The sequence below is a fragment of the Girardinichthys multiradiatus genome, chromosome 18, assembly GCF_021462225.1.
Source record: "Girardinichthys multiradiatus isolate DD_20200921_A chromosome 18, DD_fGirMul_XY1, whole genome shotgun sequence".
In the NCBI taxonomy this organism is placed as follows: Eukaryota; Metazoa; Chordata; class Actinopteri; order Cyprinodontiformes; family Goodeidae; genus Girardinichthys; species Girardinichthys multiradiatus.
The window spans coordinates 3,770,191-3,797,630 of NC_061810.1; the positions used below are offsets into that span (position 1 = coordinate 3,770,191).

The following is a 27,440-nucleotide window of genomic DNA, read 5'->3' on the forward strand; positions in this document are numbered from 1 at the left end:
TGTAAAAGTTTGTTCTTCAGAGAAAAACAAATGGGGCCTAAATACATTGCAAAAAATAACAGGTCAAAGTTTAATTGATGTAGGATTGTCAAAGTGTTCATTGTTAATTAAATACATAATTTTATAGTGTTGTGTAATTCTGAAATGTTATATGACTATTTGAGTTTTGATGTTATGTATTTCTTTGCTCTGTTTCCTAGGCCAGTATCTTGATGACCACCAGGCTGTCTGCTGTCGAACGCATCCCTCAGAAGTATGTGAGTCGCTACGTTCAGATATGTGGTTTCAATGACCCAGATCGTCAGCGAGCATATTTTACCAGCCGCCTACTGCAGAGTGAAGAAGTAGCACACAACAAAGAGGCCCGGACACTGATAGAGCTTCTTTATCTCAACCTGCAGAGTGAAAGCCAGCTGGCTGCCGCTTGCTTTCTTCCCTCTTACTGCTGGCTCACATGTGCTACCTTACACTTTCTTCATTTTACCAGTGCTCAGGCACCCATTCGCACACTGACAGGTATATATACTAGTTTCTTCCGGCTTAACTTTGGGGGTGAGGTGCTGGGCACAAGAACTGGGACAAGTATAACCACTCAGGAGTATCACAGTTCATTAATGATGCATGTTGTCCGTACAGTTGGCAAACTTGCGTTTGATGGTGTAATGAACAAACGCACATCTTTCTCAGACAAAGAACTGGAGCAGTGGTTTGGTGGTATGACCAAGACAGATGAGGAGCTACATCAGCTGGCCATGTTCCAGACTGATATCCTAGACTTCTTTCTAGCTCCTTGTGTGAAGAGTGGAAAACATTTGTCAAAGGAAGTCAATAAACATGACAAGCAGTACGTGTTTGCTGTCCCAGCCATGCAGGAGTACCTAGCGGCTCTCTATGTAGTTTTAGGAGAAAACAAATCAGCTTTGGAGAAACTAACCAACCAAGTATCTGTAGCCATTGGTGAGGCTAGTGAGGATGTCAGTGCCCTCGTGAACATCCTTTCTAAGTTCATTCCACTCCGGCTCTTTGCTATATTCAACCTCCTGAAGCTTTTTCCAAAACTCTATGAGAAAATAAGCAGTCACAACAAAGGCAAAATTGCCAGAACTATGGCAACTGAGATGTTCCGCACAGAGGACAGCTATAACGATGATGTCCTTGATCAAGTCGAACAAAGCCTTCTGGGAGTCCATGGCCCACAGCCACAACAGTATGATGACAGTCAACCTTTTGAGCTTTACCCCATCTTCATGGGAGGATTGTTACAATATAGTAATCGGGTACATCTTAATCAACTAGACTGCAACATCCAAAGCGCCACGGTTGTTCAGATAACACGTGCCCTCAAGAAGTACCTTGTCAGAGGTAATACACACTTTCTCCAGTCTCTCATTGCCATCATTATTTGTGTCTGTATTTGAAGAGTTTTAAAGATAAGTAATTTTTTTTATCTAACAGTGCAATTACCTCACACAGTTTGTAAATTGATAGTTTTCTACTCCATTATGACCAAGCATATTTTGAGCATAACAATTGTGTTTATGGTACCGATGCTTCCTTAATTCAGCTGGTTTTGTGGACACCACCTGTTTTAGACTAACTGATATGCTCTATTGATATGCTCTATGGTTCTGCCGTTTCCCTTTTTAATGCTGTTAAAACTTTCTAAAGAAATACTGGAGAATACCATATTGCCATCAGCCCATAGGCAGAGGCTTGGGATGTTGTATGATTGCCCCATGTAATTTAGGTTATTTTAACATTACTTTTAGATTAAAGACACAACAAACAGCTGCTATGTTTTACTGAAATTGCATCATTAGTGTTATCTAAGCAATCCAATAATATGCTTGTAACGCTAGGAAAGTGTGGTTATATTTAACAATCTCTGTAAATTATAAAATCCCTACAATATCCCTTTGGGCGTTCCTTTTCTTCTGTTGTGTTGGTCAGCCCCGCCGAGACACAGTACTAGCAAATACTGTTTATTAAAAAATTAAAAACAAAAACATTTTGCCTTTGATCAAAGGTTCATTGAGTACTACATTTATTTGAAGTTTTTAAGTTAAATGCAGATTACTTTCAAAGAGCCTGGCTGGGTTTTTTCATCTCTGTAGTTTCAATACATATTCCTGTACAAATTAGCTGTACTGTGAATGGAATCCTTTATTTCTGGTGTCACAAGCCTCCGCAAAAATCATTATGTCTTCAACGTGCTTTTAGTGGTCAGTATAAATGTATGTATACACTCACCAGCCACTTTATTAGATACACCTTGTTAGTACTGGGTTGGACCCCCTTTTGCCTTCAGAACTGCCTTAATTCTTGGTGGCATAGATTCAACAAGGTACTGGAAACATTCCTCAGAGAGTTTGGTACATATTGACATGATAGCATCACACAGATGCTGCAGATTTGTCGGCTGCACATCCATGATGCGAATCTCCCGTTCTACCACACCCCAAAAGTGTTCTATTGGATTGAGATCTGGTGACTGTGGAGGCCATTTGAGTTCAGTGAACTCATTGTCATGTTCAAGAAACCAGTCTGAGATTATTCATGCTTTATGACATGGCGCGTTATCCTGCTGGAAGTAACCATCAGAAGATGGGTACACTGTGGTCATAAAGGTATGGACATGGTCAGCAACAATACTCAGGTAGGCTGTGGCGTTGACACGATGCTCAATTGGTACTAAGGGCCCCAAAGTGTGCCAAGAAAATATCCCCCACACCATTACACCACCAGCCTGAACCGTTGATACAAGGCAGGATGGATCCATGCTTTCATGTTGTTGACGCCAAATTCTGACCCTACCATCCGAATGTCTCATCTGAAATCGCTGGATATTTTCTCTTTTTCTGACCATTCTTTGTAAACCTGAGAGATGGTAGTGCATGAAAATCCCAGTAGATCTGCAGTTTCTGAAATACTCAGACCAGCCCGTATGGCACCAACAACCATGCCACGTTCAATGTCACTTAAATCACCTTTCTTCCCCATTCTGATGCTCGGTTTGAACTGCAGCAGATTGTCTTGACCATGTCTAGATGCCTAAATGCATTGAGTTGCTGCCATGTGATTGGCTGATTAGAAATTCGTGTTAACGAGCAGTTGGACAGTTGTACCTAATAAAGTGGCCGGTGATTGTATATATGCAAGCCTCAGACCCCAGACCTCAATCCAATAGAACAACTTTGGCATAAATTAGATACTGTGAACAAGGCATTCTCGTTCATCGTCAGTGTCTGACTTCACATATGTTTTTCTGGAAGTACAGTTATACATTCCCATAAACACACTGCTAAACTTCTTTTGGAAAGGCTTCCCTGATGAGTTGAAGCTAAAAATGGTCGGCTAAGATAATATTAAACCCCAGTGGAGAAAAAAAATAGATGTCACACAAGTTCATATGTGTGTGAAGGTGCACAAGTGAATGCTTTTGGAAACATAGTTCACTTTGCTATGGGTAGATAAGCAGGCGTATATATGGAAAGAGTGTTCAATTGATTTTGTAAACATTTCAAAGTGATGTACCTAATGAAATAGTTTTTACATATTGGGCTTAAGCAGGTCTTATGCCATTACACTCTGAATTCCAATCAGTGCTTAAACGTTATGTCCACTTTACTCAAAATGGGATTGTAAAAGTGCAAGATGTTAACTTAAGGACTAGCTACACCTAAGTGAAGCCAAATTAAATAATAACTATTTTTCTCTTTATACCAGAATTAAGCAAGGCCCAACCACCTGAGGAATTGATGGATCTGCTAGTCCTTCTGTATGAGTTTCAGAATCCCAGACTGACCAACGAGGTGCTATCCTCGATCAAAAGCATTTGTCTATCCAACATTCGGATGACTTCACTTAAATGCTTCATATTGAGCTCTGTGCTTTCATGCACCTCTACAAGGTAAAGTTTATTTTTTGCAGATTTGAAAAGCTTTTTTGGGTCAACAGTACTTTTTCCTCTACAGAAAAACTGCTATTTTATTATTTTATGTTTTTTAAGCTCCAAAAAACAGAGGTGAAAAAAGTGACAAAATCTTTAAGCTTTTTATTTTTGAAAATGTTAACACACTTTCAAGGCACTTTCTTCATAAAACTGCAGGAGGACCTTTCTTTTATATGGTATGGTCATCAAGACCAATAGAAATCTCTTATGTGTTATGGTACAGAAGCCTTCCTCAAGTAGTTAAACAGATCATACCCAACCATAGGTATTTTCAGGAGACAGTCTAGTAATAGGCCTGGTCCATCTGTAGTGAATTATCCATCATCAAGAGTTTACTTGTAAAACAACTAAAATGTGAGTGCCATGTTAAAAACACATCCAGAGATGGCATTTATCTTGGTTACCAATAATAACCATAACTCCATAAAAGAGTGACAGTTACAGAACCCAAACAATTCTACAAAAACAGTAAAAATCCAAGTCCTTAATTAAGCATGACAAGGTTTTTAATCTCTAAATCCAAAAAGCTTCTTTTTGGTAGGGCTTTAACTGTTCGCAAAACTAATGGTTCTGTTTGTTTATTGGTTTTTACAGTTCTTTTAAATTTCCGTCCGTCCCTCCCTCCTGGTCGCTGGGGAAACAGGACCGGGATGGATGGATGCAGGGCAAACAGTTTCAGGAGAGACAGACATTCCTTTTCCAGTGACACCCTCCAGCTCATTCTAGGAGATAATCTGGGTCTGCCCATAGAGAGAAAAATGACAGACACTCAGATTCTTAGACAGACACAATCAAATTTTACCTGGAAGGAGTCCAACACAATTCAACCTGCATGGTGTTAGTTGTCTCAAGCTGGACTAACTAACAAAAGGAGCTGCTGTACAGGCGTGGTAAGGCGTATTCGTCACTGTTGCACTCGGTGGATTATTTGGTGTGTGAAGGCTCTCTCGTTTAATCTGATTTCTCTCTACTGTGATATCTCTGACTTATTCTAATACATAAGAACGTTAAAACACATACTTTCTGTTGCTGCATTTAACGTTTGGGGACCCTCCGTGTTTTACACGGTTTTTTCTAGTAGTGGTAGGGGGTCGCTAGCTTAGCTTTAGCACTAGCTCCACCATGACTACCCGTTCTGCTGTTTCTCTCTCTGAGTCTCATCCTCTCTCCTGCTCTCTGTGTCAGATGTTCAGTTACTCCTCTGCCTCCTTTAGTGATAATGGTGTGTGTAATAAATGTAGCATTTTTGTAGCTTTGGAGGCGAGGGTGTCGGAATTGGAGGCCCGGGCACCGAGGGTAGCTCCCCATAGCAGTCCTTCAGCAGAGCCCACGCAGCTGGGGCCTCATGCCGGCTGGGTGATGGTACGTAGAAAGCATTGTCCTAGATCCCAACCCACAGGTCACCACCAACCCGTCTGCGTTTCTAACAGATTGTCCCCGCTCAGCGACACACCCACTGAGAAGCCAACTCTGGTAATTGGCAGCTCCATAGTCAGAAACGTGGCACTAGAGACACCAGCGACCATAGTCAAATGTCTGCCAGGGGGCAGAACGGCCGACATCAAATCCTACCTGAGACTGCTGGCTAAGGATAAGCATAAATACAGTAAGATTGTTATTCACGCTGGCGGTAATGACACCTGGTTACGTCAATCGGAGGTCACCAAAGTTAGTGTTGCTTCGGTGTGTAAGTTTGGCAAAACAATGTCGGACTCCGTCATTTTCTCTGGTCCCCTCCCCAATCTGACCAGTGATGACATGTCATTCAACCGCTGGCTGTCTAGGTGGTGTCCAGAAAACTATGTGGGCTACATTGATAATAGGCGAACATTTTGGGGAAAACCTGGTCTGATCCGGAGAGACGGCATCCATCCCACTTTGGATGGAGCAGCTCTTCTTTCTAGGAATCTGGCCGAATTTATTAGTTCTCCAAACCTCTGACAACCCAGGGTTCAGACCAGGAAGCAGGGTCGTAGTTTAACACTCCTCTCTGCAGCTTCTGTAGCACTACCCACCCATTACCCTATTAAGACAGTGTCTCGCCCACGGCCAAAATTGAATAGATTAAAAAAATAACCTAAAATGAGGAAATCATGAAAATCTAATAAAAATAAATACAACTCAGACTAAAAAGAAAAATAAAACAATTAAATGTGGCCTACTGAACGTAAGATCTCTCGCTTCAAAGACATTGCTAGTTAGTGACCTGATTTGTGACAATCAGATTGATTTATTTTGCCTCATAGAAACCTGGCTGCAGCAAGAGGATTATGTTACTATAAATGAGTCAACTCCTACCAATTATTTAAATTTTCACATTCCTCGAAATACTGGGCGAGGTGGAGTAGAAACCATCTTTCAGTCCGATTTATTGACTAGTCTCACACCAATCAATAGCTACAACTCTTTTGAATATTTAATCCTTAGTTTTCCTCAGCCAAATTGCAAAGCACTTAAACCACTTCTGTTTGTTGTTTTGTACTGTCCCCCAGGCCCTTACTCTCAATTTTTAGATCAGTTTTCAGACCTTTTATCTGATTTAGTGTTAAATACAGATAAGGTTATTATAGTCGGGGATTTTAACATCAATGTTGAGACTGAAAGTGATAGCCTAAATATAGCCTTTAATGCTATCTTAGGCTCAATTGGCTTTGCTCAAAACATTAACAAACCTACCCACCTTTGTCTTCATTCTCTGGACCTTTTGCTGACATATGGCAATGAGTGTAAAGACATAGCAATATTTTCTCATAACCCTGTCCTGTCTGACAGTTTTTTAATAACCTTTGAGTTTAATTTAACTGAGTTCCCCACACCTGAAAGAAAATTTAATTATAGTAGATCATTATCAGAAAATGCTGTAACAACCTTTACAGAAAAACAGTGGAGGGCAATAATTTAGTTTCTTCCCCTTCACAAATTGATTCTCTTGTTCATAGTGTTTCTTCATCATTGCGTGGTGCATTAGACAATGCAGCCCCCTTGAAAAAGAAGGTAATTATTCATAGGAGGCTGGCTCCCTGCTTTAATTCAGAGCTGCGTACTTTAAAGCACAATGTTGGAAAATTGGAGAGAAAATGGCGCTCTACACACCTAGAGGATTCCTACTTAATCTGGAAAAATAGCCTACTGTTGTATAAAAAGACACTTCACCAAGCTACAACAGCTTATTTCTCATCATTAATAGAAGAGAACAAGAATAATCTTAGGTTTCTCTTTAGTACAGTTGCTAAACTTACACAGAATCATAGCTCTGTTGAGCCATCCATTCCCTTAGCTCTCAGCAGTCATGACTTTATGGGATTCTTCCTAAATAAAATTGATTCTATTAAAAAGAAAATCTTTGACATACTCCTGAAGATGATTACCGGTACTTCATCCTCAGCAAGTGAGACAACATTGGAAGTAACTGTAGAACCTGATCTGTGTTTGGACTGTTCTGATCCAGTGGAGCTTCCTGAGTTATCAGAAATATTAGCTTCATCTAAACCTTCAACTTGTATGTTAGTCCCAATCCCAACCAAATTATTTATGGAAGTATTCCCTCTGTTTACCAGCTGCATTTTAGATATGATTAATTTATCCTTAGTAAATGGATATGTACCACAAGCTTTTAAGGTAGCTTTAATTAAACCTTTACTTAAGAAACATTCGCTTGATCGAGATGACTTAATAAATTACAGAGCTATATCCAATCTTCTGTTCTTATCTAAAATTCTTGAGAAAATATTTGCTAATCAAATGTGTGAGCATTTACACAGCAATGACCTGTTTGAAGAGTTTGAGTCAGGTTTCAGAGCTCATCATAGCACTGAAACAGCTCTGCTGAAAGTCACTAATGATATTCTTATGGCCTCAGATAATGGACTTGTGTCTGTACTTGTCCTGTTAGATCTCAGTACTGCATTTGATACAGTCGACCATAATATTCTCATAGAAAGGCTGGAATATGCTGTAGGGATCAGGGGAACAGCGCTAGGCTGGTTTAAATCTTATTTGTCTGACAGATTCCAGTTTGTTCATGTAAATGATAAATCATCTTTAAACTCCAGGGTTAATTGTGGAGTACCACAGAGTTCAGTACTTGGACCAATTCTCTTTACTATATATATGCTTCCAATAGGTAGAATTATCAGGCAGCATGGAATAAATGTTCACTGTTACGCTGATGATACTCAGCTTTACTTATACTCATCTCCATCATACATCAGAGATCTGATTGTTCCATATGTTCCTAACAGAGCACTTCGTTCTCAGACTGCAGGTTTACTGGTGGTTCCTAGAGTCTCTAGAAGTAGAATGGGAGGCAGATCCTTTAGTTATCAGGCTCCTCTCCTGTGGAACCAGCTCCCGGCTTTAGTCCGTGAGGCAGACACCCTGTCTACTTTTAAGGCTAGGCTTAAAACTTTCCTTTTTGATAAAGCTTATAGTTAGAGTGGCTTAGGTTATCCTGAGCTATCTTTCTTATTTTTTACCTCCATCTTCTTTCCTCCTTGTTGGATGGAGTAAGGGGGAATCAGGTTTAGCCTAAACTAGCTCAGTTATGGTTGAGGTGCAAACACACCCTCCATTTCTGCTACCTGTATGACCCCTTCTTTTTTCCAATGGTTATAATCTGACAGAGAGAGGTATCCCAATCCTTGTGGTTTTTAGTATAACAATGGCCATCAGTGGGCTCTAGATGGACAAGCTGTCTACTTTTACGGCTAGGCTTAAAACTTTCCTTTTTGATAAAGCTTATAGTTAGAATGGCTTAGGTTATCTTGTGCTATCTCTGTAGTTATGCTGCTATAGGCTTAGGCTGCTGGAAGACATAATGACCACTTTCACTCTCTTCGCTACATTCTCACACTACTCTCCAATTTTGCATTATTTGCTGTTATTTCAGCTTTTAACTTTGTTCTCTCTCTTTTCTCTTCCTAGAAGCTACACCTGGCCTGTCTCTGTGTCTACCTGTGACACCTTTCTGGAGGGGGGCATTGTCACAGCTTCTGCTGGCAACAATTTAATGCTCACCCTCTACCGATGATCCACATGGCCCTGTCCTTCAGTGTTTAACCCTTTCTCTCTCCTAGACATGGCAATTGACTGAGCTTTTACTGTGACTAATTATATGTGCTCTCTTTCAGACTCTAACCTTGAAAACTGGATCAGACTTTATCTGTTCTTTCTTTCTAGATGAAATGACTAAAGGAGCTACATCCATTAACATTTACTTTTCTTTCCCATAGAAAGGACTCCTGGATCAGTGCTTCTTTGTTCTCTTTGTGTCTCTGCTCTGTTCTCTCAAACCCCCAGTTGGTCGTGGCAGATGGCCGCTCACACTGAGCCTGGTTCTGGTTCTGCTGGAGGTTTCTTCCTGTTAAAAGGGAGTTTTTCCTCTCCATTGTCGCAACATGCATGCTCAGTATGAGGGATCACTGCAAAGTCAATGCCAGTGACTGTCCACTGTCTCTACATGCTCATCCAGGAGGAGTGAATGCTGCAAGTCACTGACTGGATGCAATCTGCTGGGTTTCCTTAGACAGAAAAACTTTTTATCCAATTTGAATAAATAACTGAATCTGACTACACTGTTCAATGGTTAGGATTATTTGGAATGTATGTACCTGACTTTTGTGAAGTGCCTTGAGACGACATGTGTTGTGAATTGGCGCTATATAAATAAACTGAATTGAATTGAAATTGAAATACGTCTCCATTTATCCACAGCTCCCTGCCTTCATGTACTTTAGTTTTACACACGCTATTATCTTTGCACAGTTTGCAATCATATGGCCCCCCCTCTTCCTGGGGACTTGGATGAGATAACATCTAGCAGATACTATTTAGTGGAGTTTTGGCCTCAATCCTTGAAGGTCAGCACTCCTGTGAGAGCTCACATCTGCACATAAGTTCATACTCAGTTCAGCAATGCAACATTAATGCTGTAGAATTACAAAGTATAAAGGATCGTAACTTTACGAACAATAAAATGTTTCTAACAGTTTACATAATACGCTACTAAAATAAATTGAAGGTTAACTTTGCTACTTCACTCTCCTAATGCCTTATCTCCATTTTTGTCAGCTCCATAAACATCTTACAAATGCTGTACAAATTGTTCTGGGGCGATATACTTTTTTTGCCAAAAGTATTTGTCTGTCTACTTTTACATGTACATAAGCTTTAATGACATCCTATTCTTAATCTATTAGGTCCAATTTGTTAATGGAGCACCCATTGCCAGCGATAGCAAGTGAGACGAATATCTTCTTGCATGTCATAAATCCACCCCGATACTCTTGCTTTCTATTGAATTTAAATTAGTTTATTTATATAGCACCAATTCACAACACATGCATCTCAGAGCACTTTAAAAAGTCAATTCTGTCAAATCATACAGATTCCAATTTAAATAGATGCATTCCAGTTGATTCTACTTATCAAGAAAGGCAGTCATGTTAAGATTATTATTTAAGATAGTTTTCAGAAACCCAGCAGATTGCATCGAGTCAGTGTAGTGACAATGGACAGTCATTGACTTTGCAGGAATCCCTCACATCGAGCATGCATGTAGCGACAGTCGAAAGGCAAGCTCCTCTTTAACCTCTGGCAGAACCAGAGTCATTTTGAGTGGCTATCTGCCATGATGAACTGGGGGTTAGAGAGAACAGAGCATAAACACAGAAGCACTGATCCAGGAGTACTTTCTATGTGAAAGAAAAGTTAAATGTTATGCTGTTGTAGGTCCTTTAGTGGCTTCATCTAGGAACCAAACACAGCTAAGTAGATCAACTCTGAGCCAGTGTTCAAGTCTAGAGTATGAAAGAGAGCACATACGGTTAGTCATAGTAAAAGCTCAGCTGGTAGCTATGTCTAGTAGAGAAAGAGGATTAAACACTGAAAGACATGGCCAAGTGTATTATCCGTAGGAGAAAACAGAAATTGTTGGCAGCAGTAGCTCAGGTGATTTACCCCCCCCAAGAAGGCTTCACAGTTCACTTCACAGTTATACACAGAGCCAGGCCACGTGTAGCTTTTAAGAAGAGAAAACATAAAGTTAGGAATTGAACAACAGCAAATAACACAAAATTGCAGAGTAATATGAGAATGTAGCAGAGTGAGGGAAAGTGGTTATTATGTCCTCCAGCTGCCTAAACCTATAGCAGCATAACTACAGAGATAGCTCAGAATAACCTAAGCCATACCTAAGCTTTATCAAAGAGGAAAGTTTCATCCTATTCCCAAAAGTAGACAAGGTGGTCTGCCTCACGGACTAAAACTCAGAATTTGTTCCATAGGAGAGGAGCCTGATAAATAAAGGATCTGCCTCCTATTCTACTTTTAGAAATTCTGGGAACCACCAGTAAAGCTGCACTCTTAATAGCAAAGTGCTCTGTTAGGAACATATGGAACATCAGATCTCTTACGTATGATGGAGGTCAATTATTAAAGGCTTTATATGTGAGAAGGAGAAATTTAAATTCTATTCTGGATTTACCAAGGAGCTGTTGAAGAGAAGCTAAAACAGGAGAAGTATGATCTCTATTTCACATTTTCGTTAGAACTCTTGGTGCAGCTGAATGCTTTTAACTGCATTTGGACATCCTGATAGTACGGAATTACAATAGTCCAGCCTAAAAGTAACAATGCATGGGCTCATTTTTCAGCGTCACTCCTGTACAGGATATTTCTAATTATGTGGACTTTCCGTAAATGAAAGAAGGAAATCCTAGAAACCTGTTTAACATGGGATTTAAATGACATGACCTGGTCAAAAATAACACCAAGGTTTTTACTGTATTACCTAAAGGCAAATTTAATTCCATTCACATTAATTGATTTATTAAGCAGTTTCTTTTTCAAAGACTCTGGTCCAAAGACGACAACTTCTGTCTTGTCTGAATTTGGAAGCAGAACATTTAAAGTCATCCAGGTTTTTATGTCTTCAAGACATACCTGTAGTCTAAGTGATTAGATTCATCAGGATATATGGTAGCTGAGCATCATGAGCATAACAGTGGACATTTATCTCAAACTGCCTGATAATTCTACCTATTGAAGCATATATATAGTAAAGAGAATTGGCCCAAGCACTGAACCCCGTGGTACTCCACAGGAAACCCTTGAAGAAGATTTATTATTTATATCAGGGGTCCCCAACTGAAATAGCAGGAGGTCCACTACCTCCATCATCCAAACAATTTAGGGTCCGAACATTTGAAATAAACTGACAAAAATATTTTCATTCATTTTTATTTAACATTTAATTAACACTAGAGGTTTTTTTTTTTTTTTACTACTACTCAATTATTCATGTGACCATGAAACCATCTCCTAAACAGAAGAGTGCAATTCAATTTGCACTAAAGTGCATTAAATGCACTGTGAATGACAGCCAAGCTGGGTCTGAACATCTTGGTATAATAATTCTGCTCTCTTTGTTGTGCTTGTGGCAGGCAGGGCAATTTGACTAACCTTTTCCTTAAGTTGTTGTCCTTCTTTTCCAGCTAAATGTGATTTTGCTACAGCTTCCATGCACTCTTTGATCATTTCCCAGTCAATGAAAGGCTTTTTGTGTTTTGCCCAATTCCACTATACTTGCAGTGTACAGTAGAGTGAAACCGAGTGGAGCGAGCTGTGCCATGAGCCAGTGGAAAAGGCGCATTAGCAACCAGAGTTTGAGGACTTGGCATAGCTTCTTCTTCTTCTTTCTCGTTTTCCGGCAGTTGGCATACAGTCGCCGACCCACCGTTGCGCCTGTTTAAAAGTCAGACGCGGCAGGAATAAAATGTCTTTATCTACATAGTAAATGAGAAAATGCATTGCGGTCCCGACAAAGCACTCTCTGGGTTCAGATTTAGACCAGAGACCGGGGTTTTTAGACCCCTGGTTTATATGAACAAACTGGAATCTGTCAGACAAATAAGATTTAAACCAGCCTAGCGCTGTTCCCCTGATCCCTACAGCATATTCCAGCCTTTCTAGGAGAATATTGGGATCGACTGTATCAAATGCAGCACTGAGCTCTAACAGAACCAGTACAGACACAAGTCCATTATCTGAGGCCAGGAGATTATCATTAGTGACTTTCAGCAGAGCTGTTTCAGTGCTATGATGAGCTCTGAAACCTGACTGAAACTCTTCAAACAGGTCATTGCTGTGTAAATGCTCACACATTTGATTAGCAAATATTTTCACAAGAATTCCAAATAAGAACAGAAGACCAAATATATGTCTATAGTTAATAAGTTATCTTGATCGAGAGAAGGTTTCTTGAGTCAAGGTTTAATTACAGCTACATTAAAAGCTTGTGTACCCTCTATCTACTGAGGATAGATTAATCATATCTAAAATGGGGTTGGGATTGTGTCTACCATAAAAGTTGAAGGTTTAGATCAAGTTAATATTTTTGATAACTTTATAAAGCTTAACTGAATTTAAACAGTACAAACACAGATCAGGTTATACAGTTATCTCCAGTGATTTCTAACTTACTGAAGATCAAGTAATTGTTTCCAGGGGATCCCAATGATTTTATTTCTTATAGGATCAATTGTGTTGCAAAAAAGATTCAAGTTGCTATCTTTGTGCTTTAGAGTATGTGGCTCTAAATTAAACCAGGGAGCCAGCATCCCACGAATAATTTCCTCATTTTTAAGGGGGCCACAGGCATTCAATTGTCTAATGCGCTGCACAATGAGGAAGCAACATTATTAACTAGAACATCAATTTGTGAAAGGGAAGAGATGAAATTTCCTGCCCTCCACTATGTTTTTCTCTGATAAAGAGGAAATAAAAAATGCAACAGACTCTTTAAAGGTTGTTACAGCATTGTTTGATAAAGATCTACTATAATGAAATTTTCTTTCAGGTGTGGAGTACTCGGTTAAATTTGTAATCTACATTCAATACACTAATTAGGCAATAATTGCCTTACTCAGCTTTATTTTTAGCATCTCGCCCAGAGGGGTGGATCCCCCCTTTTTTAAGACCCAAATACATGTTTTCCGTATTACTAGTTTCAACTGGTCAATATCTGGTTTCAACATCTTGAGCCCTGCTATTGCAGAGCTGATTTCTTATTTTGTTCTTTCCACTGATTGCACAATATGCAAGAGGCTTAAGTCCTCAAAACTGTTGTCCCTGGTTTGATTCCAGGCAGTGAGCCATTTGCTGCATGTTTTCTCATTTTCTCTGCCCTTGTTCCTGTCCAGCTGCTGATAAATAAAGTGCCGCAAAAACCTTAAAAAAGTAGCAGTAATGAAAATAATTCTGCCTTGCATTACTGCTTTGAGTGAATCCAACAGGATACCTGGAGTTACCTCCTCGTTTTTTTTGTCTGTTTGTTGCTGCCACGCCAACAGAAGATGGCAGAAGAGACTGCACTGTACACAACATAATTTTAGAATATCTGCAACATGCTGCTGCAACGCTGAAGGACTGAAGCTCCCTAAGATTCAAGATTCTTTATTGTCATTATGTCACCATGATGAAATTTAGTTGAGACCCGGAACAAAAGATAGGTATTTAACTTAAAAAATTTAAAATCACTTATAGGAAAAGAGAACATATGTACATGGAATGTGGCAAGTAGTATTTAGTATTTACATAAATTGCAGCTTGTGCTGAAACAGAGATGGGATGGTGGTTTGATTGTCAGCAGGGATGTTTAGTATCTGCCTGCAGGGGGGCAATTGCCTAAGAGGTATAGTCAGCTTTGTTCCTTTTGTAAACTGCTTCACTGTTGCAGCAACACAAGTCTTTTTAGGACCTTCATGATGTTGAATTATAGGGCAACAGGTCTATAGGCATTGAAAACTGATGTATGAGTTCTACCGGAACAAGACAAGATGTCTTTTACAACGCTGTAACCTTCTCCTGGGTCGGGCTAAAATTGTGCTGTGCACAGCCTTCAGGACTCTAGGGTTGAAACCAAATGGACCTTCAGCCTTATTCCAATTCAGTCTCTCCAGATGCCTATTCACCTGACCTCTGGGGGAGGAGAAGCAAAGGAAGTACCAGCTGCCTTTGATTGAATACATAGATATAGAAGCAGAAGGGTCCATGGCTGATGTGGAAAGTAAAACAATTGAGATGGGATGTCTGTTTGGCTGGAGGCAGGAGAGAAGGGTGCTGAGCTTGTTCCTGAATGGAGACTACTGAAGAATGTGTTTAGTTCACTGGCTCTGTCTAAATGTCCATCTATTCAATTCTTCTTCCGCCTTTAATATTCTTCATCTTGAGCTCTTACAATGTTTTGAGGAGAAATCCAGCATAATATGTTGGGCCGGATGTTGACAGACCATCAAATAGCTTCAGTAACAACAGAGCTATTACCACACAAACTCCCCGAAAATCCCAGGGTTGTTACATTCATTCATACCTTAAACACTTTGAAATAACTTTCAGATCAGAATTTTTATTGTAACCATAGTAACATTCAAAATTATTTCAATAAATAAATAAATAGCCATTTAATAGCAGCATGTTGATTTTATTGAGTGTAATCAGCCACAAGTTCACTGTCTAGATTACTGATTTAGAAAGGAAATGGGGGGGATCTTCTCTGCTTAGACAGAATCAGAATCAGCTTTATTGCCAAGTTTGTACAGACAAACAAGGAATTTAAGACCGATACACTTTGCTCTGAATAATAAAGAATATATTTCTAAATGTACATACATACACAATTGACTTTACAATGGAATATGATGTGAGATCAGTCAGAGTATGCATGGTGTTGTTCTGGAGCTCTGACTGTCAAGTGTTCATCAGAGAAACAGCCTGGGGGAAGAAACTGTCTATGTGGTGGCTGGTTTTAGCAGACAGCGCTCTTTAACGCCACCTGAAGGTAAACGCCTAAACAGTCTGTGTGCAGGATGTGTGGGTGTGTAGAGATGTTAGCTGCCCTTTTCCTGACCCTTGACCTGTATAAGTCCTAGATGGAGGGAAGGTCAGCCCTGATGATTCTCTCTGCAGACCTGATTATTCGTTGCAGTCTGGACCTGTCCTGTTTTGTCAATGAGCCAAACCACACCGAGATGGACGAAGAAACTGTCTATGTGGTGGCTGGTTTTAGCAGACAGCGCTCTTTAACGCCACCTGAAGGTAAACGCCTAAACAGTCTGTGTGCAGGATGTGTGGGTGTGTAGAGATGTTAGCTGCCCTTTTCCTGACCCTTGACCTGTATAAGTCCTAGATGGAGGGAAGGTCAGCCCTGATGATTCTCTCTGCAGACCTGATTATTCGTTGCAGTCTGGACCTGTCCTGTTTTGTCAATGAGCCAAACCACACCGAGATGGACGAAGACAGGAAAGACTGAATGATGGCAGTGTAGAAGATGACCAGCAGCTTTTGTGGAGGTTGTACTTCTTGAGTTGCCTCAGGAAGTACAGGCTCTGGGGGCCTTCTTCCGAACATTCTCTATCTGTGAGGACCATCTCAGGTTTCGAGAAATGGTGGTTCCTAGGAACCGGAAGTGGTCCACAGCTGACACAGTGTTGTTGAGGATGGTGAGAGGGTATGTGTGGGTGGTGTGCTCCAAAAGTCCACTATCTTCTCTGTAGTCTTGAGTGAGTTACGTTCCAGGGGGTTCTGACCACACCAGTGTACCAACCAATTCAACTCCTGTCTGTATGGAGACTCCTCACTGTCATGGATCAGTCCAATAACGGTGTCATCTGCAAACTTCAGGAGTTTCACAGACGGGTCCTCTGAGGTGCAGACATTAGTGTAGAGGGAAAAGAGGAGTGGGGAGAGAACACACCACTGGGTTGCGCCGGTGCTGATGGTTCTTGTGCGGGAGAAAAAGCTCCCCTGCCTCACCTGCTGCTGCCAGTGAAGTAGGTGTAGTTTGTAAAACCTTTTCTGAAACTAAGTAGCAGTGGTTCAGAAAAGCTTTGAGTACGTGTTGTATCACTTTGAATGATATCTAATTGTTGTTGATCTGTTTCTGCCGAGGAACAATAGGTTGTTTCCCTGAGTATTTTTTTTTTATAAAAAAGCTTGTCTGTCTGACGTGATTTCCTTTTCTTATATTCAGCTTCAATCTATTTCCTTTTTCTCAAATTCTACAAACCAAGAGGTCGGTTTTATAACTTCTTAAAGCCAATTATAATTGAAAAAAAAGTATTTTATTGAGAGTTTTGTTTCTGTATGTTGGGTCCTTTTATATGGATGTTGCAGTTCCCATAACTTTCTTTAAAGAAGCTAGGATCTGACCACACCAAATAGCTTTCGATTACATCTTCTTCAGCCAGTGTTTTTCAAAAGACAATTTTTCCTTCCATTGTTCTTAAAATCATGTCTCAATTTGCCTAAATATTGGTCTGCATCCTATAAAAACCTCTTATGGCAGATTATTTTATCTGTTTAAATGCTTGGTTAACAAAGAAAATTATTGTTAATTAAAGACACTTCTGGCAGTGATATCAGAAAGTTACATCTTAGAGTCTGGTTGAAAATGTTAATGTACAATGTTTCAACTTCCATTATGGCTAGAATTGTCTCTGTCACTTTATCTGAGAAGGTGCGTAATCTTAAAAATATGACAGGAAAGATTTAATAAACAAATTATTTTCTTTTATTTGCTTAAATAACCCCTCATTGCCTTTTATCGCTTGTTCTCCCAAAGGATTCTTAACACATTTACATATTTTGGGAAATGTATAAAATAATCCCCAAGGAGGAGTTTATTAAACAGAAATTCCAGTTTATTACTCAAAATCCAGGTATTTGTTTTGACTTCAGATAACTTCTCATTATGTAATTTCTTTAAATATTTAGTTGGGTTGTACTTCAGAGGCTGTTACAATTCTCCATTAAAGGGGCCATTTCATGCAAAATCCACTTTTTTAGCCCTTAAATACATTTGGTTGTGTACTTGAAGGCTGTAGGAGTGCAAAAAAGCTGAATTTAGTCTCTCCGGGTGCTAATATCTTTATATTCTATTTGGGTCATATTTTATTAATCCGTTAATTCATCTCTTTTCCCTATTACATTTTTTTTAACTCTTACTTCACAGTATTTGCTGCAGAACTGCTAAACCAGGTCATGGATGTCTGGCTAACCAATTTCGCGTATCCAGCATTTTTATTTCCTTGTGCTTTGAAGTCCAAGCTCAAGTATGCTGAAGTTGCATGTGGATACGTCTAAATGTTTGATTGTTAGGTGTATCAACTCACACAATTCATTACACCATCCCCCAGCATCAGAAGGTCTTTAAAGTGCAAACTGCACTCCCTAATTAGTTACTTGGTATGGATGGAGAGGGTGTAAATAAAGTAATAACACACCATTGCGATGCATTTATTTCAAGGTGCGGTTCTGCGGGTCCTTCCTCTTCATTTTGCTCTCGCTCTGTGTCAGACTCTGGGTCGAACATGTAAGGCTGGATGAACAAGTCTTCCGTTTTTGACATCTTTTAATGAATTTGGGAATAAAAAATTTCTGTGTCGATAGAAAATTGCATCTCTGTTATCAAACTACAAAAGTGGCTGAAGGGGGTGTAGTGGAACGCTCTGCGACCTGGAGGGTAGCGGGGTGTGAAGTGCCTAAAATGCATTTAAAGAGACCACATCAAAACGAGTTGCTCTCAGATGCACCTCAGACCAGGGGTTAAAGGGAGGCCTGTGAAACAACAACATGGAATTCAGACCGAAGCATTGCAGTTCCACTTTAAATAGACCACAGCTGAATGTTGAAAATAAATTATTTAAAAGCATGCATGATATGTTCCTTTGAGATAATGCGATAAATGTGTACATTTTCTATTTTTAAACTTACTTTGTTTTTAGGAAGCCTTGTTTTAAGGAAAGATAAAGTTTAACTGAACTAAATTGATTGATTGATTGAGAGTTAAATCTATGTCTGTAGAACTTGCAGAGGGTATAAGACATTGTTTATTCATCCCTTATTACATTTATTGGATGAGGTTGGAGCGTCAAAACATACTGAGCCACAATTGTCATCACAGAATTGAGGTGTGCAATATTGTAATCACATAGACTACTGGGATGCAAGTTTTTGAAGGATATTGTTTTTCAAGGGCCATGCATACAAATTCTTCATGCAAAAAATATTTTTGGCCTGTTGGGTAGTTTGAATGCCCTCGTTGCTCACACCTAATGTGTATTTTAAAGTGGCTGAGATGATAAAGCTCACAAGAAATGCGGAGACATTGTAATGAAAGAAATAAAAAAATGGTCAGGAAAATGTGGGTTGTAACATAATTAATACCATCATCACAAAATTCAATGATATCAGATTTAAATGTTTTTTTAATATCCTACAGCCTGAAATTGAGTTAATCACACCTTCATAACTAATATTGTCAGTTACAGTTGCTAGTTGGTTCTGCCCATTGTGTTTGTGTGGTGTTCATTTCTTTTTATTTGTTTCTTTTGCACATTGTTTTGGTTATTTTGTTTTATTGTTTAGTTCTGTGTAGCGATGCACTCATATTTAGGGATTGAGCCTATTAATGGGTGATTTACTAGTTGTGGAACATATGTATTAGTGGACTTTCTTTTTAAAAAGACCTGTGAGGTTTATTTATTTTTACTTCCAGAAAAACAGTTGTATGCCAGTTACTTTGGAGAATTTTTTTAATCTTGATGACTGTGCCAAAAAAACAAAGCTATTTAATATTTTTAAGGTAAGAGTGCCTTTGAGTCTTTAAACATCCAAGTTAATGCCTTTCATAATAGTCTATAGATGAGAGACCATTTTGAATATTAGCTGTACAGATATCTGAGTCCTATTCCTAACCTGGGTTAGGGTTTGGGTCATTTCAAATCTGTGTGATGTAATTTATCTAGAAACTGCAGTATAACCTATTAACTGTTATATCATTGTACATTGTTAAAGGCTGTAAAGATGTTTATGTTTTTTATTTACTTTTTCGCAGTTATCACCGAAAAGAGCTGGACCTGTCCTCCTGTCTCCTGACTGACAATATGCTGCAGATGCTGGAACCTGCTTTTAGACATGCGCACAGCCTCAAGTGAGACAAATATCCGCATGATGCTTGAAACGTTTATGAAAAAAGATTTACCACCTTTGCGGCAATTTTAAACATTAGTGTGTTTAGGCGTTGCTTAGAAAGAGCCTAAAGATCGCAGGAATCGTGGTACAAACCTAATTCCAATGAATTTGGGACATTGTGTAAACATAAATAAAAACAGAGTACGATTTGCAAATCCTCAACCTATATGGAATTAAATATGCTTGAAAGACAAGATATTTAATGTCCAAACTGATGAAATGTATTATTTCTTTGCTAATATTCACTCATTTTCAATTTGATGCTTGCAACGTGTTCCAAAAAAGCTGGGACAGGGGCAACAAAAAACTGGGAAAGTTGAAGAACGCTCAAAAAGCACCTGCTTGGGAACATTCCACTGGTGAACAGGTTCACAGGAAACAGGTGAGTGTCATGACTGGGTATAAAAGGAGCATCCCCAAAAGCCCCACTTGTTCACAAACAAGGATAGGGCGAGGTTCATTATTTTGTGAACAACTGCGTGAGCAAATAGTCCAATAGTTTAAGAACATTTCTAAATGTACAAATGCATGAAATTTAGAGATTTCATCATCTACAGTCCATAATTTTATCAAAAGATTCAAAGGATGTGGAGAATTCTCTGCATGTAAGTGACAAGGCTAAAAGCCAACATAGAATGTCTGTGACTTTTATTCCCTCAGGATGTACTGAATTCTGTAATTCAATTCAAAGATACTTTATTGATCCCCGAGGGGAAATTAGAATTCCAGTACAACCCATCCAAACATACATCATGACACAAGACAAGGGGGGACCAGTCACCGAGGCTTTGCTGCCCACTCACAGGCGCTGCCCTTGCTAGATGAGAAAAGAGGCCACATTAGGAAAGTAGAGGAATAAAATCATATTTCACACTTTATCCTTAGCAGGATACAGTTTGAGATTGCAAAAAACCTCAGCACAAAGAAGCAACAAGTTTACAAAACAACATCATGCCAGGAACGGTGACGGCGATGTGAGGGGCTGCATATGTTTATCTTGAGCGTGTGTGTGTGCAAGTGAGAGTGTGCAAGTAAGTCCATGAAGCACTGTCACAGAGGCCATTGTCCTTGATGGTTCGTTGGAATGTACATCGACCGGCCACAAAGTTCTGAGCAGGCCCACAGATGTCCTCAGGGAAGGGAGGGGGCAGAGGGAGCAGAGTGTCATGTTTACATAACTTCCGGGAGAAGTTGAAGATAGCCAGCCATCAAGGCCGTGCTGGGGAGCCAGATTCAGAAAAACAATAATTATTTGGGTTAGGCTGACTCTTAATTTTCCGTCAGCCTTGAGAGCCTCGCTGGTGCTTCTCAAAGGCGAATCCAAACAGCCAAATTCCTGGTCTTTCGCCAGATCCGAGCGAACAACTTTCTCCAAGATTTATCCCATTTCACCCCTGAGTCCAGGAACCGCAACCTGCCTGCGATCCTGTGTAAGGATCACATCCAGTCTGCGATTCAGCTCACGTAACTTCTCAGTCTGACTGTTGATCGCCCTGAAGATCTCATCATACATGCCAGGCAGCCTTACAATAGCCAGAACAGCTGCTGACACTCTCCGAATTTCTCGATATGCCAGGTAACCGCTGACTCCAAAAAGCAGAAATCCTGATATCAAACATCCAATTATATACACATCTTCCACATCCTCGACTGACATTATCGACAAACACACAATCCTCCACTTCTGCCAGGAGTCCATTGTGTATCCAGAGAAAAACTTCCAGTCCGGACAAGTTGGGCTTTCCTTCACCCTGTCTTCTCATCGAGAAAATTTGATCAATTGCATTGAGAGACCAGCTGACCAAATCCATAACGAAGAATTTGGAAGATATGCAAGAAGAGGCTCCGAAAAGAAGACAAGACACAGAGCTGAAGCAGGACAGATATGGGAGGGGGTGGGAGACAGAGAAAAAGCGTCCTCCTCCACCGAGAGCAGAAAGACGTGAACTCAGGAACACATCAGAAAACCATTGTCATTTAACACAGTTCGTCACTACATCCAAGTGCAAGTTAAAACTCTACCATGCGAACCAAAAGTCATATATAAAGGCTTCTCTGGGCCTGAAACAGAGAGGAATTGAAAGAGTGAACGGCTGCTTACGGGTCCAGGAGATGGCTTGTTTTGCTTGTTGGCAGGGGTTTTTGTTTCGTTGGAGGGCGGACAGCGTTTTCTGCTTGGGCTCGGAAGCTCGGAGTGCGACTCAGATCCGGAGACATGGAATCTGGGGAGGTTTCAACTTGAGCTTGGCCGTGGAGGAAAACGGCCCGGGAACAGCATTCAGGTAACCGAGGCTCCGTAAAAGGAGCAGAATTCAAGTTAGAGATCTTTTTCAAAAATCAGGAAACAACTAGGCACGGAGGACTGGAGGTACCACTGAGGTTGAAACTCAGCTGTTGACTGATCTGCTGTCTCCTCCTTTTAAGCTTCCAGATGAGCCTGATTCCACACCTGGTGTGAGAGCGCAGCTGCACAATCCACCCTCCAAATGAACCTGCTTGGAGAAGAGAGCAGCAAAACAAGACTGCACAGCCTGAAACCTGACATAGTCCCCCCCCGCATACCTGACGGGCTTGAGTTAGGAGACACAGAATGTGGGGTGGATGCGGAGATGTTGGGGCAGTCCGAGGCGGAATATGGCGAGAGGAGAGCCATACATCTTGTCCAGGGGTGTAAGAAGGGGCTGGGACCCTTCTACGATCTGCGATCCGGCTGTTGTTCTCCACCGAGCTCTGGAGGGCAGAGGTGGTGAGTTGCCACAGGCACTTACACTGCTGAATGTAGTGTTGCACAGTGTTGGGGTCATCCATTTGGTCGCACATTTTGACATGCGCAGCTCAACAGACGTCGCAGCTCTGATGTCACAGGGAGTATAAACCGGCTGAGATGGAGAGTTTGGTGGCCATTTCTTGCGTGTCTCACAGGACAGTGCAACAGAGGCGCATATCTGGAGAGACAAAAGCTCGCAGGCGAACTTTTGCTCCACAAGGCCATTACCGGAAGAGCTTGAAAGCTAGAAATCTGTCTGATACACGAAGATCAGCAGATTTATTCGCCATTCGAAGACCGTGCCGACACCCGGCGCAGGTGAAAACCTACAGAGGTTCTATTTCCAAGGAGATGAGTTTCCCCCTTGTTATTCAGTCGACTAAACGGTTCTTCATCTTTTCCCATCCTGGACGGATGAGAAGTTATCGTTCGTTTTTTTTCCTTAATTTGGTCACGGACGCGTAGTCCCCCCTCCGCTCATTTTCTGTCAGACCTGATCCGTCCTCAACCGGTGGAGAGAAGAAATCAACGTCAAAGTAATTTCATTCTTTTTATATTAAACCGGATAGGTGCATTTAGAGGTCTGGGCAGGATGAGGCATAGTGAAGGTGATTTAGAATCACCAGTAGTTAATCTAAGGTATTAACTTGTTGCATGCAATACTGATTGAAGTGTTTTATGCTGAGTGGTGTTTTGATTTGCTGCGCAAGCGCTGCTGAGTTGTGCGTGGTTAATGTTTTGTCCGGCTGATCTCAAATCAGCCAGGAGTTAGAAGTTGGACTTTTAAACGTTTTCATTCAAACCAACTGCGGTCTGTACCTCGTGGTCTGACCACTCTTTGTTCCAGTTTTATTGCTGGAGATTTTCCACTGAGTTCCCTCCTCAGAGTTTTATGAACCTTTGTCTGAGATTTTGTGCAATCAGCTGATAGTGGCTAAGAGCACCCAGCTCACCGTTTTATCAGCTGACTGCTGGAATTGAGACATCAACACACCAGGAGGACTTCTCTTTCCATTTAACCCAAATTACACATTTTGTCCATAAAACTGCTGGTTTGATCTTCATAGACACTAAATGAATATATATTTTTCTTTTATTATTATTGTTAGGTAGTCATTTTTATTCCCTTTGTGTAGAACAGTTCTTGTTAGTTAGGTGAAGGTTTTTGGACTTGAATAATGGTATATCAGGATTATTTGGCTTCAATAAATCTTCATATATATATAATTAAGAGAAGCGTTTGTGTTTATTTTGTGCAAGAGTGATTTATCTGTCAAAACAAGGTCATCTTCAGTGAAGTGGTTGAAAAAACAGTGACAGTTGTTGGTTTTGGTTAATAATTTGTAATTATTAAAGAGCTTTGAGGCCATAATCACAACACCAGAGGACATCTCTGATTTCTATTCGTAAGTAATGATTTTTGGTTAAGAAAAAAAATATATTTTTCTCAAATTATGATTTTAAATTATAATTCTTGGAAAATATTAATTAATCAATAATCATAATCCTTACATAATTGGCGTCCCTGGGTGGGCCTTGAAATGACAGATACCACTATAGCACGAAGTAACACAGTTGTGATATTCTGGAAGCTGTGAGATTTGGTAAAATTTTGGCTCAATTCTACTGCATAGAAGTAATAATATACTCCTAATAGTAATAATAATCTTTTTAAGGTGCTTTTGTGGTCGCAAGGTGGACGTTTTGTGTAGTTTATGGCAAAATTCAACGTAAATTGACAGTTTGTCAATGCAATCCCTGCTGGCTTAGAGCTGTAGCGCAGTCAGCTTGTTGCCATAGCAACCAAACATTCCTGTCACAATAGGAGGCATCCCATCTGCCTTTGGTATAACTACAGCTGTAACTCTCCCAATCGGGGAGGAAGCAACACCACTGTCTTGTGGCCACTGAGTGAATTGCAGTTGCAACAGGATTTTCTCCGCTGCAGACAGGTGGTCAGTGCCATCTTGTAGTCCCTAGTGAGAATTACAGTTGCTGCCACAGAATTTACCTAATTTGATTAGTTTTATAAACACAGGCAGATAATCCCATCACCGATGATCAAAGGACATACCTTGAGCTAAAATCAAGCTATTGATTATTCATTGCCACTTCTGCTCTGAAATGTATGCATTTTTGCTGGGTTTTTCTTGTGTGTGAAGCATGTTTTAACCAGACTTGCATAACTAACTTTAGTTGTCTAACTTGGGAGGCCCTGCAAGAAAGTAAATAACCCATAGTATGCATCACTAACATCCATTTGAAGCTAAGAATAGCGTTGGAATGTTTTACGTTTGTTTATCCCACTTTTAAATTTTTCTTTTCAAATTTGGTTTTTGTTTCGATTTTTTTTATTTGGTGTGTTGTGCTTGATTTTTCTTTTCAATAAAGCATAGACTTGGGTAAGCCACTATTTGAACAGTCAAACCTGTGTGCCCATTTTAAGCACAACCCATACATCTGCAAGTTACAGGTCCTTCTCAAAATATTAGCATATTGTGATAAAGTTCATTATTTTCCATAATGTAATGATAAAAATTTAACATTCATATATTTTAGATTCATTGCACACTAATTGAAATATTTCAGGTCTTTTATTGTCTTAATACGGATGATTGTGGCATACAGCTCATGAAAAGCCAAAATTCCTATCTCACAAAATTAGCATATTTCATCCGACCAATAAAAGAAAAGTGTTTTTAATACAAAAAACGTCAACCTTCAAATAATCATGTACAGTTATGCACTCAATACTTGGTCGGGAATCCTTTGGCAGAAATGACTGCTTCAATACGGCGTGGCATGGAGGCAATCAGCCTGTGGCACTGCTGAGGTCTTATGGAGGCCCAGGATGCTTCGATAGCGGCCTTTAGCTCATCCAGAGTGTTGGGTCTTGAGTCTCTCAACGTTCTCTTCACAATATCAGGTCAGGAGAGTTGGCAGGCCAATTGAGCACAGTGATACCATGGTCAGTAAACCATTTACCAGTGGTTTTGGCACTGTGAGCAGGTGCCAGGTCAAGCTGAAAAATGAAATCTTCATCTCCATAAAGCTTTTCAGCAGATCAAAGCATGAAGTGCTCCAAAATCTCCTGATAGCTAGCTGCATTGACCCTGCCCTTGATAAAACATAGTGGACCAACACCAGCAGATGACACGGCACCCCAGACCATCACTGACTGTGGGTACTTGACACTGGACTTCTGGCATTTTGGCATTTCCTTCTCCCCAGTCTTCCTCCAGACTCTGGCACCTTGATTTCCGAATGACATGCAGAATTTGCTTTCATCCGAAAAAAGTACTTTGGACCACTGAGCAACAGTCCAGTGCTGCTTCTCTGTAGCCCAGGTCAGACGCTTCTGCCGCTGTTTCTGGTTCAAAAGTGGCTTGACCTGGGGAATGCGGCACCTGTAGCCCATTTCCTGCACACGCCTGTGCACGGTGGCTCTGGATGTTTCTACTCCAGACTCACTCCACTGCTCCCGCAGGTACCCCAAGGTCTGGAATCGGCCCTTCTCCACAATCTTCCTCAGGGTCCGGTCACCTCTTCTCGTTGTGCAGCGTTTTCTGCCATACTTTTTCCTTCCCACAGGCTTCCCACTGAGGTGCCTTGATACAGCACTCTGGGAACAGCCTATTCGTTCAGAAATTTCTTTCTGTGTCTTACCCTCTTGCTTGTGGGTGTCAATAGTGGCCTTCTGGACAGCAGTCAGGTCGGCAGTCTTACCCATGATTGGGGTTTTGAGTGATGAACCAGGCTGGGAGTTTTAAAGGCCTCAGGAATCTTTTGCAGGTGTTTAGAGTTAACTCGTTGATTCAGATGATTTGGTTCATAGCTCGTTTTAATGATATGCTAATTTTGTGAGATAGGAATTTTGGGTTTTCATGAGCTGTATGCCAAAATCATCCGTATTAAGACAATAAAAGACCTGAAATATTTCAGTTAGTGTGCAATGAATCTAAAATATATGAATGTTAAATTTTCATCATTACATTATGGAAAATAATGAACTTTATCACAATATGCTAATATTTTGAGAAGGACCTGTATATATGAATCACATAGTTAGCTGAGTGCTCAGTGTGTTTGTGTTGCTGCTAATTGATTTTAGCGATCATTCAAAACTAAATAGCTTAGTCTGTTTGTTTTACTGCTAATTGTTACTACTGGTAATTTTAGTGGTCGTTCATAACTAAACAGCTTTGCTTGTTTTGTGTTGCCGTTGTTTGTCATTGTGCATTTTGGCTGATATGGATAAAACTTCCGAGGCTGCTGCTGGAGCTGTGAGTCAGGAGGACTCCACAGGAATGGAGGCACAGGAAGCAATTGGAGCTTTAATTTTATTGTCATCAGAGGAGCGTAAAGGTCTTAATGATTATAGCATTGAGGAATGTGAAGCAAGGATTCAGGAATTGCTCCAGGTCATTAAGAACCCACTAAAAGACACACAGGTGGCCGATGTGTTAGGACAGCTCACTCTCTTATATCAACGAAGGGTCAGGTTGGAAGTTGACCAGCGTTTTAAACTGCAGTTTATGCTGGATGATACAATACAGACAATAGATGCAACTAGGTGCGAACTGTTAGAAGTGGAAGAGAAACTGGAAGCAGTTGAGTTGAGAACCAGAAGGTTGGAGGTAGCTGAGCGTAGCCAGGGCACACCCCCATCCCCAGAGGACTGGGGGGTGGAGA

At 40.4% G+C, this 27,440-nt stretch overlaps 1 protein-coding gene across 7 annotated transcripts in view; it reads left to right on the forward strand.

Annotated features, from left to right (window-relative positions):
* nlrx1 (NLR family member X1) overlaps window positions 1-27,440 on the forward strand; it is a 145,900-nt gene that overhangs the window by 65,787 nt on the left and 52,673 nt on the right. For all 7 annotated transcript variants that reach the window (XM_047390769.1, XM_047390771.1, XM_047390768.1 and 4 more), the window contains 3 exons: window positions 201-1,362; window positions 3,727-3,910; window positions 19,845-19,940. In XM_047390769.1, the coding sequence (XP_047246725.1) occupies window positions 201-1,362; window positions 3,727-3,910; window positions 19,845-19,940 (1,442 nt within the window). The remainder of the gene's footprint in view (window positions 1-200; window positions 1,363-3,726; window positions 3,911-19,844; window positions 19,941-27,440) is intronic.